The 15,004-nt window shown below is 39.9% G+C and overlaps 1 protein-coding gene across 1 annotated transcript in view; it reads left to right on the forward strand.

Moving 5' to 3' along the window:
- The window catches only part of CHMP1B (charged multivesicular body protein 1B), a 557,897-nt gene that overhangs the window by 246,886 nt on the left and 296,007 nt on the right, over positions 1-15,004 (forward strand). The window contains exon 5 of the mRNA XM_044057148.1: positions 12,477-12,584. Coding sequence (XP_043913083.1) covers positions 12,477-12,584 — 108 coding nt within the window. The remainder of the gene's footprint in view (positions 1-12,476; positions 12,585-15,004) is intronic.

A 15,004-nucleotide genomic window follows, 5' to 3' on the forward strand; every position in this document is an offset into this window, starting at 1 on the left:
CCCTTGTCCCAACCCTGCTGTCCCCCTCGGAGCTTCTGCGCAGTTGAGCTCGCCTCCCACATCAGCCTCGGAGCCATTGCTCTCAGTTTGCAGGAGATCTCCGGGCTGTTTGGAGCCGGAGGCTCTTTCGACTCGGGACCATGGCACCTTCGAGGTGATGAAGAGCGTGCTGTCTCCTGAGACCACTCCACCCTTAGCTCCATTGGCTCCATCTCCCTTGGTGCCTGTGCCTGCCTTTAACTCTCTTCCTTCCTCCAAGCATAGGGAACCTATGCCCCAGGACGCCCCATTGGTCGACCCCACTTTTTCTGAAACCTCCACCGAACATTCAGAGGAGGTGTCTCAAAAGAAAAAATGTAGGAGGAAGCATCTAGACTCCCCTGAGTCCATCACTTCAGACACAGACTTGGATGAATCGGAAGGGTCCCCATGGTCCCCCTCTGAGGATGTCTTTTTCGGACACCTTGGAAATCCTTAGAGGGGTGGCTGGAAGTCCCTAGCCCCTTCTGAGGGCAAGTCTGTCTACCTGGATGCATTTGGTTCCCGACTCTCCACCTCTTGGGTGTCTCCGCCTTTTGGCCCACTTTTGTTTGTAGTGAGTCAGAAGGAGTGGAGCGCTCCAGAGACCATGGAACCAGTTCCGCAGAGACCATATAAATTTATTACTGCACCTGAGGACAAATCCTTCCTTTCCAAAGGGGTTCCTGTTGATGCTATGGTGGTGGCAGCAGCAGCCACTAAGAAGGAACTTGCGGAAACTTCATCTGTCCATTTGCCAAACAAGGAGCCCCATACGATGGACAGGTATGGGAAGTGTATGTTCTCTTCAGTGACCTTTACTCTCAGGTCACTGAATTACTTGTCACACTTCACATGACTTCAGCGGGATCTTCTAAAGGAGTTAGGAGACACCCTGCATGATTCTACAGCTGAGGGAGTTGCGAACAGGGTGGCTTTCCAGCTTGCAACCTTGACTTCAGTGGTCAACTCCTCCATGAGGCTCATTTCTTATGCGGCAGATGGAGCGAGTAGGGCAGCAAGTATGGAGTTGCTTTGCGGAGACACTCCTGGAGGCGTCTTTGTCAGTTTGCAGAACCAATACCCCTTTTGATGGCTCATCCTTGTTTGGGCCTCAGGTAAAAGAGACTCTCACCAGGTGTGAACAGGATGGCAAGACTCTCTCTGCCGTAGGAGTCCATTTTTCCACTCCATCTAGACCCTATCCTAAAAATCAGAAGAGTGGAAAGATGTGGTTTTGAAAATCCCAGGGAGCTTCGCCTGACACTTGTGGAGATTTTTCCCCCAGGGGCAGAGGGGGAAACGACAACGAAGATGCCAGCCTCATGGCAGCTAGAGTCCTCAACAGCAGGGCGACAGAGATACATTCTCTGCTAGGCCTTTCCAGCAGTCCTGAAGGGAGGCCTGACTGTCCATCTTTGGAGGCAGTTGGGGGCATACTATCATTGTACCCAACAGCCTGGCAAACTATCATGAAAGAAGCATGGGTACTGTCACTAATATCCAGGGGTTACAAAATTCCATTTTCCCAGTTGCTCCTCAAGAGAAAAACGTTTTATCCCAGATGTTCTACCCAGTCTTTGTGATCAAGCAATTCTGGAAGTTCAAAGATTGCTAGAAAAAAGAGCCATCCAAGAAGTCCCCGCAGACCAAATCGAATCCGGAACTTACTCAAGGTTCTTTTTAGTTTCAAAAAAGACAGGAGACTGGAGACCCATTTTGGATCTCAGCAAGCTAAACAAATCGGTAAACAACACAAAGTTCTGGATGGTAACACTGCAGTCCATTCTTCCCTTTTTGAGTCGAGACAATTGGATGTGCTCCATCGATCTCCAGGATGCATACTACCACATAAAAATGGACAGGCAATCCAGGAGATTCCTATGCTTCCAGCTGGGAGCCAGTCATTATCAGTTCAGAGCTCTACCCTTTGGCCTCACCACAGCCCCCAGGGTGTTCACCAAGTCTATGGCAGTGGTTACGGCTCACCTGAGGCGTCTAGGATTCCAGGTGTTTCCATATCTAGACGGCGGGCTTCTCACTGCCACCACCGAGCATCAAATAATCAAAGCACGGGACTACACAATTCAAACTTGTTCCCATCTAGGCATCACCATAAACTATGAAAAGTCTGCCTTTTTGCCTTGTCAATTTAGTACCTTCATAGGGACAGACTTCGATAAAAAACACATGATAGCAAAGCTGCATCAAGACAGGGTGTCATCCATTCGTCAGCAAGTTTCATTTCTCGTAAAAAAGATGAGAGTTCAGACAAGAGAAGTATTGCAGGTCTTGGGCTCAATGGCAGCAGCAATTACTCACACATGAGCAATTACCACATGAGGATTCTGCAGTGGCTTCTTTTCGCTCAGTGGTCTTTCCAGGATTTAGCAATGTCACACATGATCTTGATCATGGAATCTTGCAAAAAGGATTTAGTATGGTGGCTTGTTTTCCCCCCAGGTGACTCTGGGCAGACCCTTTCTAGACCCCCCATCCAGTAGCCACAGTGACCATGGACGTCTGCCAGATAAGGTGGGGGAGGGGCATTATCTGGGACAGAGTGTCCAAGGGATGTGGCAACCTCACGAGTACTATTTGCACATCAGTGTTCTAGTGATGAGAGTGGTGCTTCTGGCATTACAAGCACTTCAAGACTCTCTACTTACCGGGACTATTGCAATTCATATAGACAATATGATGTCAGTGATATGGTACATCAACAAGCAGGGTGGGACCAGATCTTACCCCTTGCGTCAAGAGACCCTTTGAGTATGACAGTGGCTGATATCTTCCCAACGCTTTCTGATTGCGGCGAACATTCTCGGGAAATCCAACGTGATAGCGGACAGGCTCAGCAGGGCTATCCTCATGCCTCACGAGTGCTCCCTGAAGCAAGAAGTTGCGGACTTGATTTTTCGCAAATGGGGCCAGCCATGCTGCGATCTTTTTGCCACTCCCCTCAACAACAAATGCAGCAGCTACTTCGCCTTAGTCCCCCGACTGGGACAGCCATCCAGGGATGCACTTGTTCACGATTAGCCTCCGGGACTACTCTATGCCTTTCCACCATTCCCTCTAATCCCAAAGGTACTTTAGAAAGCAAAGGCGCTGGGTTGCAAACTCATCCTCATTGCTCCTTACTGGCCTCGTCAGATATGGTTACTGTTTCTCCACCATTATCTTCAGGTGGAGTCTTGGATACTGGACCCAGTTCCTGACCTCCTGATGCATCAGTCAGGCGGGCTCCATCCCTCCCTCCAAACTCTCAAGCTGACTGCTTGGTTTCTCCACTTCCAGCCTTAGTCAGGCTCCCCAACATTTCCCTGGCAGTACAACACATCCTAGTGTCCTCTCACAAGCCCACTACTAGGAAGATTTACACTAGCAAATGGAAGAGGTTTTTTATTGGGCAAAGAATAATGATATTGATCTCTTCACTGCTCCTGTTCACAAGATTCTTGATTTTCTGGCTGAAACTTTCGAACAAGGGGCAGCTGCAGCTACTATTAGGGTCCAACTGGCTGCCATCTCCAATTTTCATGTAGGAGAGTTGGGCTCTAACATCATGTCCCATAAGTTGTGCGGAGCATTCTTACAAGGTACAACTCTTTTACCCCCCCCCCCGGGACCTAAACTTGGTTTTAGTCTCTCTGGTTCTTCCACCCTTTGAACCAGCAGCATCTTGCCCCTTGAAATTTCTATCTTGGAAAACCCTTTTCTTGGTTGCCTTCACCTCAGCTAGATGGATTTCTGAATTACACGCTTTATCTATTTGCCCGCCATATCTCCTTTTTCTCAGAACCAGTCCTTCATTCTTACCAAAGATATGTTCAGAGTATAATTTAAATCAGTCCATTGAGCTTCCTGTATTCTTCCCCAATTATGGCAACAAGGCAGAGTATAGACTCCACCAACTGTATGTTCATAGACAATTGTTTTTTTTTTTACACAGGACTAAAGACCTTAGAAAATCAGATCAATTGTTTGTATTCTTTGCTGACAATAAACAGGGTTCTTCAGTTTCAAAAGTGACCTTATCAAAGTGGCTGTCAGACACAATCAGTTATTCTTATGATTTGCATAAAAAGAAGCTTCTAGGGAGGGCCAGAGGACACTCAACCAGGACCTTAGCTACCTCTGTTGCCTTCCAAGCCAATTTGCCTTTAGATTCAATCTGTGCAGCAGCAACATGGGCAAATTGTCATACCTTTATCACTCATTACGAAGTGGATGTTGTCTCCCGGAACAGGGCATCCTTTGGTTTCACGGTCCTGAAGAGTTTGTTCCAGTGAGCCACCCAAGAACCAGGTGCTGGGGACAAGGTCCCAACCAGCAAGAATGAAGGCGTGATGGAACAACATAGCATAAAGAAGTTATGTACCTACCATAACTTTCCATGTTTGTTGTCCTTCATCTCACCTTCCTTCCTGCGTCCCCCCCCCTTCCCCCTTCCTGGAGGATCGAGAGGAATTCCTTTCACTGGTTACACTGGCTGAGTTTCCTGTTGACATACCAGGTTAGTTAACCATGTTTTGTTTTTTTCCTCTTTCCTTCCTAACTTCTAATGTAGAACAAAAACTTCTGACTCTCCACGTTGCATAAACGATTTATTCAGAAAAGAAAAGACAAACGGTGAGCGCTTTCGCGTATGCTATGATACGCTTCTTCAGACAGTGTATTATTAAAAACAAACAGCATATTTATAGGGAGGCTTAGCCAGAAGAAGTATATTTAATTAATTAATTAATCAATTTGCTGATAATTCAATTAAAATTAATCATTTTCTATGAAAGGTTTTTAAAGCCACAGAACAAAGTGCAAACCAAAAGGGAAGTACTAAGTACATTAAATACGGTGAATCATACATATATTTAAGCACATTTTAAAATCACCTAAATGTATATGCATTTATTCCATATATAACCTTATATACCGTTTACCCTTTCATAAAATAATATTTGACATATGATAAATAGTAATAATAAATAGATATGTATATAAATAAAAAATACATAAATGAATATGCTTAAAATGAAATTGGAATAGAATAAAATTGGAATAGAATAAAATAAGTCAGTATATTTTATAATGTCAAGGAAATCTAAAATAACATTTCTATTCTAAAATTTAATACTAAACATGTACATCCTACCAAAATAAGTTGGTATATGAAAATATAGATGTTAAATGTTTCATAAACCAGCAAAAATCAGAAAATATCAATTCATATATTTAATCATAGATTATTATTATCCATCCATTTATATAAATTAATCAAGTATCTACGTGATAAATAAATAAATAAATAGATAAACAAATAAATAAATAAATAGATAGATATATACATTTGTAAACTTGTTTAAAAACCACATTTCAATAATACTTTGACATACTCAATAAGAGGAAGTGCCATATACCACTGAATGAGATAAAAATATGTAAATATAATACAAATAATAAAAGCATATGTGTATATATATATAATAGACCCCCAGATAAAAAATAGGAAAAACATATAAAAGATGTATATAAGTAATTATGCATCAAGCTATAGAATCATCTCCGATTATTCAGAAAAGATCTTATTGTGATATAATTATTCAATCCTGGAGGGCAATGGCCTCTGAGTTTAAGAATCCATTTTAGTTCATTTAATTCAATCAAGTTTATATAGTCACCACCTCTAGCGTTAGCTTCCACAGTTTGCAATACTCTAAACACAAAAGTATGTGATGGATTAGATATTGTGTGTTTAGCTAGAGCGTTTAATTCATTTTTCTTTTTAATATCGTACTGGTGATTATATATTCTATTTCTAAGTTTCCTTTTGGTAAGGCCTATATAAAACGCAGTGCAGCACTCACAAGTGGCCAAGTAAATTAGGCCCGAAGTATCGCAAGTAGCTCTAAATCTTGGTTTGAAAACATAATTAAATTCTGGATGTGTAAAGTCTTGCAACTTTGAAATGAACCTACAATAATTACAGTGTTGACAAGGATAGGTTCCAAAAGAATTATTTAATTTTTGCAAGGCATGATTTATCTGGGGTGGTCTATCACATAATAAGGATTTCAGGTTTTTGTTGCTCCTATAAATTATATGAGGACTAACGCCTACTATTTTCAGTGTGGATTCATCTGTTAATAGGACTTTCCAGTTATTAAGTAGTATTTTCCTGATATTCAAAAAATCATAAGTATAAGTCGTAATGAAGGATGCTCTCTCCCTGTAATTATATGTATCACTTTTGAAAACAGGGGAACAATAGTTGTTTTTTATATCATCCAATTTTGGATTTTCTTGAAGTAAAATATTATTTCTAACTTCCATTATCAAGTCATAATCATAGCCTCTTTCTAAAAACATATCTACCATATTATCTGCTTCTCTTTTTAAATCATCTATATCAGTACATATTTTACATAATCTAGTGAATTGACTTCTCAGTATTCCTTTAAAAGTATGACGCGGGTGCATACTATCATATTTCAGGATTGTATTCCTCCAACATTTTTTCTTATATAGAGTAGATACTAATCTCCCTTTCCTGATGTTTAAACTAACATCCAGGAAATTAACAGATAAATATGATGTTTCAACTGAAAATCTGAGAAACATGGTAGTAGTTTCTAAGTATGTTTTAAAAGTAAGAAACTCCTCTACAGAGCCATCCCATACGATTAAGATGTCGTCCACAAAACGCCTATAGACTAAAACTTTATGAAATAAAGTATGTTGAAAAACATGATTCAATTTCCAGTGATATACAACTAAATTAGCATATGTGTTTGCACAGGGTGTTCCCATAGCCACACCACAATATCTAACTTCTAATGTGTAAGAGCTTAGTAAAATTTGCATTTGCTTTGATTGTCTAGTGTGGGCTATCACAAACTAGATCTGGGTAGCTACTGCTAGGCATGTTGGGATAGGCGTTAGCATGGAGCCAGTATAAGCTCTCGAGCTATAGTAAATCGGTCGGACGGAGCCAAGGATCGGCTCTGAACCCAACCAGCAAGAAGGAAGGTGAGATGAAGGACAAAATAGGAAAACATATAAAAGATGTATATAAGTAATTATTTGACAGAACTAAAGGGTTCAGGCAGTCTCAGCAGTTATTTGTTTCTTTTGCTTTGAGTTCTCAGGGCAAGCCTGTGTCAAAACAAACTATTTCTAAGTGGATTGGGTTTTGCATTGCTTTCTGTTATTCCCATCATGCCAAGGAGATTCCAGCTGGGATTAGGCCTCATTCCACTAGGGCTACTGCCACTTACAGCTTTTTAAGGGGTGGCAACTAAAGATATTTTGGAGGCAGCTACTTGGAGTTCAGTGCATACTTTCTCTAAGCACTTTACTCTAAATCTAGGGCTGGTTTTGCCACTGCTATTTTACAGGGCATTTTGGCAGCTCCTGCTTCTTTATAGTTTGCCATCCCCCTTACCAGTGTTTAGCTAGAGCTGCTTAATCTATTTTTCTTTTTAATATCGTACTGGTGATTATATATTCTATTTCTAAGTTTCCTTTTGGTAAGGCCTATATAAAACGTGCAGCACTCACAAGTGGCCAAGTAAATTAGGCCCAGTATGTAAGTAGCTCTAAATCTTGGTTTGAAAACATAATTAAATTCTGGATGTGTAAAGTCTTGCAACTTTGAAATGAACCTACAATAATTACAGTGTTGACAAGGATAGGTTCCAAAAGAATTATTTAACTTTTGCAAGGCATGATTTATCTGGGGTGGTCTATCACATAGTAAGGATTTCAAATTTTTGTTGCTCCTATAAATTATATGAGGACTAACGCCTACTATTTTCAGTGTGAATTCATCTGTTAATAAGACTTTCCTGTTATTAAGTAGTATTTTCCTGATGTTCAAAAAATCATTAGTATAAGTCATAATGAAGGATACTCTCCCTGTAATTATATGTATCACTTTTGAAAACAGGGGAACAATAGTTATTTTTTATATCATCCAATTTTGGGTTTTCTTGAGGTAGAATATTATTTCTAACTTCCATTATCAAGTCATAATCATAGCCTCTTTCTAAAAACATATCTACCATGTTATCTGCTTCTCTTTTTAAATCATCTATATCAGTACATATTTTACATAATCTAGTGAATTGACTTCTCAGTATTCCTTTAAAAGTATGATGGTGCATACTATCATATTTCAGGATTGTATTCCTCCAACATTTTTCTTATATAGAGTAGATACTAATCTCCTTTCCTGATGTTTAAACTAACATCCAGGAAATTAACAGATAAATATGATGTTTCAACTGAAAATCTGAGAAACATGGTAGTAGTTTCTAAGTATGTTTTAAAAGTAAGAAACTCCTCTACAGAGCCATCCCATACGATTAAGATGTCGTCCACAAAACGCCTATAGACTAAAACTTTATGAAATAAAGTATGTTGAAAAACATGATTCAATTTCCAGTGATATACAACTAAATTAGCATATGTGTTTGCACAGGGTGTTCCCATAGCCACACCACAATATCTAACTTCTAATGTGTAAGAGCTTAGTAAAATTTGCATTTGCTTTGATTGTCTAGTGTGGGCTATCACAAACTAGATCTGGGTAGCTACTGCTAGGCATGTTGGGATAGGCGTTAGCATGGAGCCAGTATAAGCTCTCGAGCTATAGTAAATCGGCCGGGACGGAGCCAAGGATCGGCTCTGAACCCAACCAGCAAGAAGGAAGGTGAGATGAAGGACAACAAACATGGAACATTATGGTAGGTACATAAATTCTTTTTTTTTCTTTCTTCAACGCAACTGCTTTCGACCAAACCAGAACCCCTCACAACCTCAGTATATTTTACTAGCATCATCAATAAAACCAGAAATTCTAGGAATCTAGTTTCCTCACTATTTCCTGACTTGTCAAAAGCTTTTGACACAGTCTCCACTATGCCTTACTGCAAAAGCTGTATTCATGGCCTCTTATCCCTCTCTCACTGTTCTAGTTTAAATACTACTTATCAGACATACCAAGCTGTCACATGGCAAAATGAGTATTCCTCCTTCCTGCTTGTCACAGTTGGAGAACCACAAGGATGCATAATAAGACCTCTCCTATTTAATGTGCTCGTAAATGATCTGCACACTGCAACCAAACATGTTACTTTGATGCCGTATGCAGATAGTTTCACATTAGTCTGCTCTATCTGTACCCGCACAGATTACAAAAGACAGCCCAAGAATCCTTCACATCCTTTAAAGCCTGACTAGGCAACTCACAGCTACTACTGAACAAAAAAAAAACAGCCTACTCCTTATCTCTCCTAAATTACACTCACAAAGTACAGATCAGTTTAACATCACCTCATTCAACAACACTAAGGTAGAAATTGTACCACATAATAATTTTCTTGGAGTCACAGCAGATGATATGAAATATGATCCCTATATCCAAGTAACAGTCAAAAAGATGCACCAAAAGTATGGTTTGCTATATAGAGCTCTAAACCCTTCCTTACAGATAAAACCAGAGAAACAATTGCAAAAAATCGACTTACTCCCTGAGCTACTATACACCTCTCAAATCTTCACAAACCTGTTACACCTCCAGAGAACAAAACTCAAACAATATTATAACAAAATTTGCAAGAAATTTCTCTTACTGTACCCACCATTGCCAAACCCTCAGACTAAACTGAATGAACTACCCCACATCCTTCACCAATCCCAGCTTATAGTAGTCCACAATTTAATATTTAAACTGAATAAATGCCCAGCACCTAAATCTATAATCCGACATTGTAATCCAAGCAGATATTATCACTCCTAAGACGAAGCTCTGCTCATTGTAAATAAATCTCTAAATACAGAAGGAGATGCACTCTACTTCACCTGTGTTTCCAAAATTTGGAGTTCACCCCCCCCCCCCCAAACTAAACTACTACATACTTTTAAAGCAGATCTTAACAATCACCTAAGACAAACCTGGATCTTTCAACTTTCATCCCACAGATATAAAATGTGCACGTACTTTTAAATAAATGATTTTATACAACATGAAAAACTACAGTGTAAATGTATATTTATCCATCCATTTTTTGCATGTCTCATCATCTTCTTCTTTTGGCTGTTCTTGTTAGGGGTCGCCACAGTGGATCATCTGTTTCCATTTCTTCCTGTCCTCTGCATCTTGCTATGTCACACCCAACCACCTGCATGTCCTCTCTCACCACATCCATAAACCTTATCTTAGGCTTTCCTTTTTTCCTGTTACCTGGTACCTTCATCCTTAGCATCTTTTTCCCAATATACTCTGCATCCCTCCTCAGCACATGTCCAAACCAACATAATCTTGCCTCGCTGGCTTTGTCTCCAAACCTTCCAACCTGGGCTGACCCTCTAAAATACTTATTCCTAATCCTGTCCACCCTCGTCACACCCATTGCAAATTTTAACATCTTTAACTCTGCCACATTCCAGCTCTAACTCCTGCCTTTTTGTCAATGCCACTGTCTCTAACCCATATAACATAGCTGGTCTCACTACCCTCTTGTAAACCTTCCCTTTCACTGGTACTCGTCTGTCCCAAATCACTCCTGACACACTTCTCCACCCACTCCATCCTGCCTGTACTCTCTTCTTCACCTCTCTTGCACACTCACCATTACTCTGAACTATTGATCCCAAGTATTTAAACTCATCCACCTTCACCACCTCTACTCCTTGCATCCTCACCATTCATCTATCCTCCCTCTCATTCACACACATATATTCTGTCTTAGTCCTGCTGACCTTCATTCCTCTTCTCTCTAGAGCATATCTCCATCTCCAGGGTCTCCTCCACCTGTTCCCTACTCTCACTACAGATCATACCGTCATCTGCAAACATCATAGTCCACGGGGACTCCTGTCTGATCTCATCTGTCAACCTGTCCATCACCATTGCAAATAAGAAAGGGCTCAGAGCTGATCCTTGATGTAATCCCACCTTAAAACGCATCCGTCATTCCCATCGCAGATCTCACCGCTGTCACACTACCCTCGTGTATATTCTGTACCACTCTTACATACTTCTCTGACACTCCCGACTTCTTCATACAATACCACAACTCCTGTCTAGGCACCCTGTCATATGCTTTCTCTAAGTCTACAAAAACACAATGCAACTCCTTCTGACGTTCTCTGTACTTCTCCATCAACACTATGAATGTTATACATAAGGATTTACATGCTATGCTTTGTTCTTGCGTGTAGCCTGTATAGTCTTACTATATATTCTATTGCTATTTGCCATGTAAAGCTTGTTTAGTCTATTATTTGTCATATAGAGATTTTCTCCTTGGGTCTCCACAGAAAAGGCATCTAGTCAATGCCAATTAACAAATGTGAAATAAAAATAAATAAATAAAGGGCCTTCAAAACAAACTTCTCAGGAGAACTCTCAGATGTTTATGTACTTTGCAAAAATGAGTGGAGAAAATATTACTACACATTACCTGTCCACGTGGTTATCAGATTACATTTGTTATTGTCATTACACATGCAACAAACTTTTAATTTTCTAGACCTGGCTAGCTCACTACTAGACTAGTCTACTTCTGCATCTTCCTGCATTCTCTGCGTTTGTCATATCTGAGCGCCATCTACTTGGTATCAGTCCATACCTTCATTACCTTTTGCAGGCTGAAGTGCATTCATCCAAAGTTTATTTTGGTAAAACATTGGTCCAAGAGGTTCATTTTACTGCTTGCTTAGAATGTTGTCAGTGTCTGTCTTCATTCAGTGAGTCCATTTAGTTCTTGTGACACTGTCCTTTAAGTTCCTGCTGACGGTGCAAGTCAGTGTAAGATGCTACAGTTAAATGAGGTGCACACCATTACACAGGATCTTTAAGGTTATGTTTTTGCTGCAGGAAAATTCTTCTTTCCAATGTACAGTGATTTGATGAACCCTATATTACTGGATCCTGAGAGTCTCTGATTTCTGAAATGCGATTAATGGGAAAAGCAGTAGTGGTGTGTGACATAAGTTGGATACTTCACTTCAGGCAGTGTTTAAAAAAAGTAGAGGGGAAATTGGAAGGATAGCATCATATGTGGACTCTGGAGTAGACAGTTTAGACAGTCCAAGTTCCTCAGTGGTTTGAGAACAGAATGTCTGGTGCTACACTGTTTGACCTTGCATCTCACAGTGCAAGTCCTGAAACAAGTTCCTGCTGCAAGAGTGTAATCTTAAATGTTTGCTAATAAGATGAGTATTTCACATAACTGCTTTCATCCTCTGCAGTGTTATGGTAAAACTGATATTTCTTCAAGAATTAGCATTTAGTATAAACGATCACGTGAGCCTGATTTCACATTTCTGAATGCAGATTTTAATGTGAATATATCTTGGTGTTGTACTCCACTATATGTGCATATGCACACTGTACATATACAGTTGCTGGGGACTGTGCGTTTATCTTAGCTTGTTGTATTTATTAACAGATATCTGCCTTGATGGACAAATTTGAGCGTCAGTTTGAGACCCTAGATGTTCAGACACAGCAGATGGAGGACACAATGAGCAACACTACAACCTTAACAACACCACAGGTATGGATACCGTAAAATGTATTGTTCTAGAATGAAGGGTACTAGAATTGTTAGAATAGTTTACCAAAATACAGTTATACATTTTACTGTTGTCAGTATTCAGTAAGGTACTTTGGAAAATGTTTTCTTTGAATACATGAATCTTGATAGCAGTGTTGTATGTTAATGGAGAATGGGAACATTTGAGTACAGTCTTTCCAAGGAGATCAGAGTTAAAAACTGAATAATAAATGTGTTGTTTGATGCATTAAAGTGCTGGATTTTGCCTAAGGTACAACTCATGTTGATGAAGCATGAGAGCCAGTTCCATCGAATTGTGGATCGCTTAGCCTGTAATGTGAATAGCTTGTTGCTCACATCGAAAACATTTAATGACCAAAAGCATTCTGAGCAGCGTTTCATTCTTTCCTTGGTAACACAAATTACTTAGATGTGACCACATTATTTTCTCAAAAAATATTGAGAGATACTTTAATAAGATATTTATGTGCACTACAATCACGTTCATGGTCTAATAATATTTTAAATAATTTTGCTAAAAACAGTCTGTTTTAAATGATATTTATATTTGTGTTGAAAGTAAATTTCATTTCCACTTTTGATTTTAGCAGTTAAAATTCACTCTTGCAATCTTTAGATATTGTGACCCATGCACAAAAGGTGCAGCCTTAAATTCTTTGGGACAGTGTTTTATGCTCATTATCTGTATGCATTATGTTGAATTTTGTAATAATACCCTTCATTAATTACATTTGGCAACTGTCATTTCTACACAAATTCTAACTTCACTAGGACTGTTAGGTTAACAAAGCCCATGGTGCAATGACTGTTATTTATCTGTGGTGGTCAACTTTCTCAAGCTTCTCTTACTCTTTTTCAGCATTTATGCATAAATGACCTTAATCCTTTTACAAAGCTGTGCTGTTGGAGGTCAAATGGGGGTCTGTGTGCATTTGCATTGTGATCTTAGAGTTTTAGTGCCATTAAACAAACTGTTGCATTCACCAAAGACTTTATGTAAGTTGTACCACTTCTGTTTATTTTCATCAAAGCTAATTTGTATTTGATCTGATTTGACTGATTTGTATGCACTGACCTTTTTAATATTTCCCCATTCTGTCTTTGGTCTGAAGACAAAAATCTGGCTTACCGAGGTTTCTGTGTCTGTGAGCACTTTCCTCTCCTGCATTTGTATTTTTGCATTGAGTTTTGGTTTCCTACCCTTTATTTCTTATTTAGAGTGCTTAGTATCTTTATTACTATCCATTCTGTGGTTGTTCTTGGCACATGATGTATATGTTCTTCGTGTTTCACTGTTGCAGTCATTACATTTGGGTAATCTGCTGGCAGGTTGCCCTCAGTCGGCCTGAATAACAAAGTCTTGGGTCCTGCGTCGGTTGCTGTCTCCTCTTCCATGACGTCAGGTCGTCAGGGGTATAAAACATGCAGCCGATGCCATTTTATTCAGTCTTTCTTGCCGCGCGGTGCCCGAAGCCAAAGCAATTCGCAAGTGCTGGTCGGCCATCTCCTGAAATTTTTGTATTCGTGTTTCATAACCGAAGTCTTCAAATTAAAGCTAAGTACCCCATTGGGGAAACTTTTTCTTGCTCTTTACTGATGTCAATAAAAGTTAATAATTGCATTACTTGTGGGAAGCAAATACCTCATAAGGATTTTCATTTGTACTGTATTCCTTGCCTAGGCCCTGATAACAACATGCCTTGCTGTCGGTTTTGTGCTAGATTTAACCAACACACTATTAAGAGTCTGTATATTTTTGCTTCTAAATATTTTGGTTCAAGATTTAATTATCCTGAAATGTCATCAGTTAGCAATCCGACTACCGGAGTTCATAAAAAATGCAAAGAAAAAGACAGAGACAGACTGTCGAGGTCCAAAACCGACGACGAAGCTTCTCCTAAGCCAGTCGCTGGTACTCAGTGAGGTGCTTTCGCAGCCCGATACCCACTACTTTTGAGTCGCAGGCCTCTACCAAGACCCATTTGGAGTCCGGTATGCCGCAAGATTCTCAGAGTATTGATCCCGTGGATATCTCTCCCTTGGATGTGTCTGGAGCATTCTGAGCAGGCACCGGCTTCAGAGGGTGTTTTCAGGCTTCAACATTTTTGTATTAAACCGACGCCAGCAACAAAAACAAGGTCAAAAACAACTTCTAGGTCTAAAAAAACGACGCATAAGCCACATGCTCAAGCCCCTATGCCTAAAAAACAGATGATCAAAATGGCTGAGGATTTAATTACCTTGATCAGGGGTTCCCAACCCCCCCCCCCCTGCTAAGAGGCCTAGGTAAGGCACTGATTATGAATCTTCAGATCAAGTTTCCATTTCTTCTGATTCCTCTTCTGATGAGGAATTTTCCATTCCACCCTATGAGGATTCTGATGCAGAGGAATCCATCC

Source organism: Protopterus annectens, chromosome 15.part0, assembly GCF_019279795.1.
Source record: "Protopterus annectens isolate FY-2018-M chromosome 15.part0, PAN1.0, whole genome shotgun sequence".
Classification (NCBI taxonomy): domain Eukaryota; kingdom Metazoa; phylum Chordata; order Ceratodontiformes; family Protopteridae; genus Protopterus; species Protopterus annectens.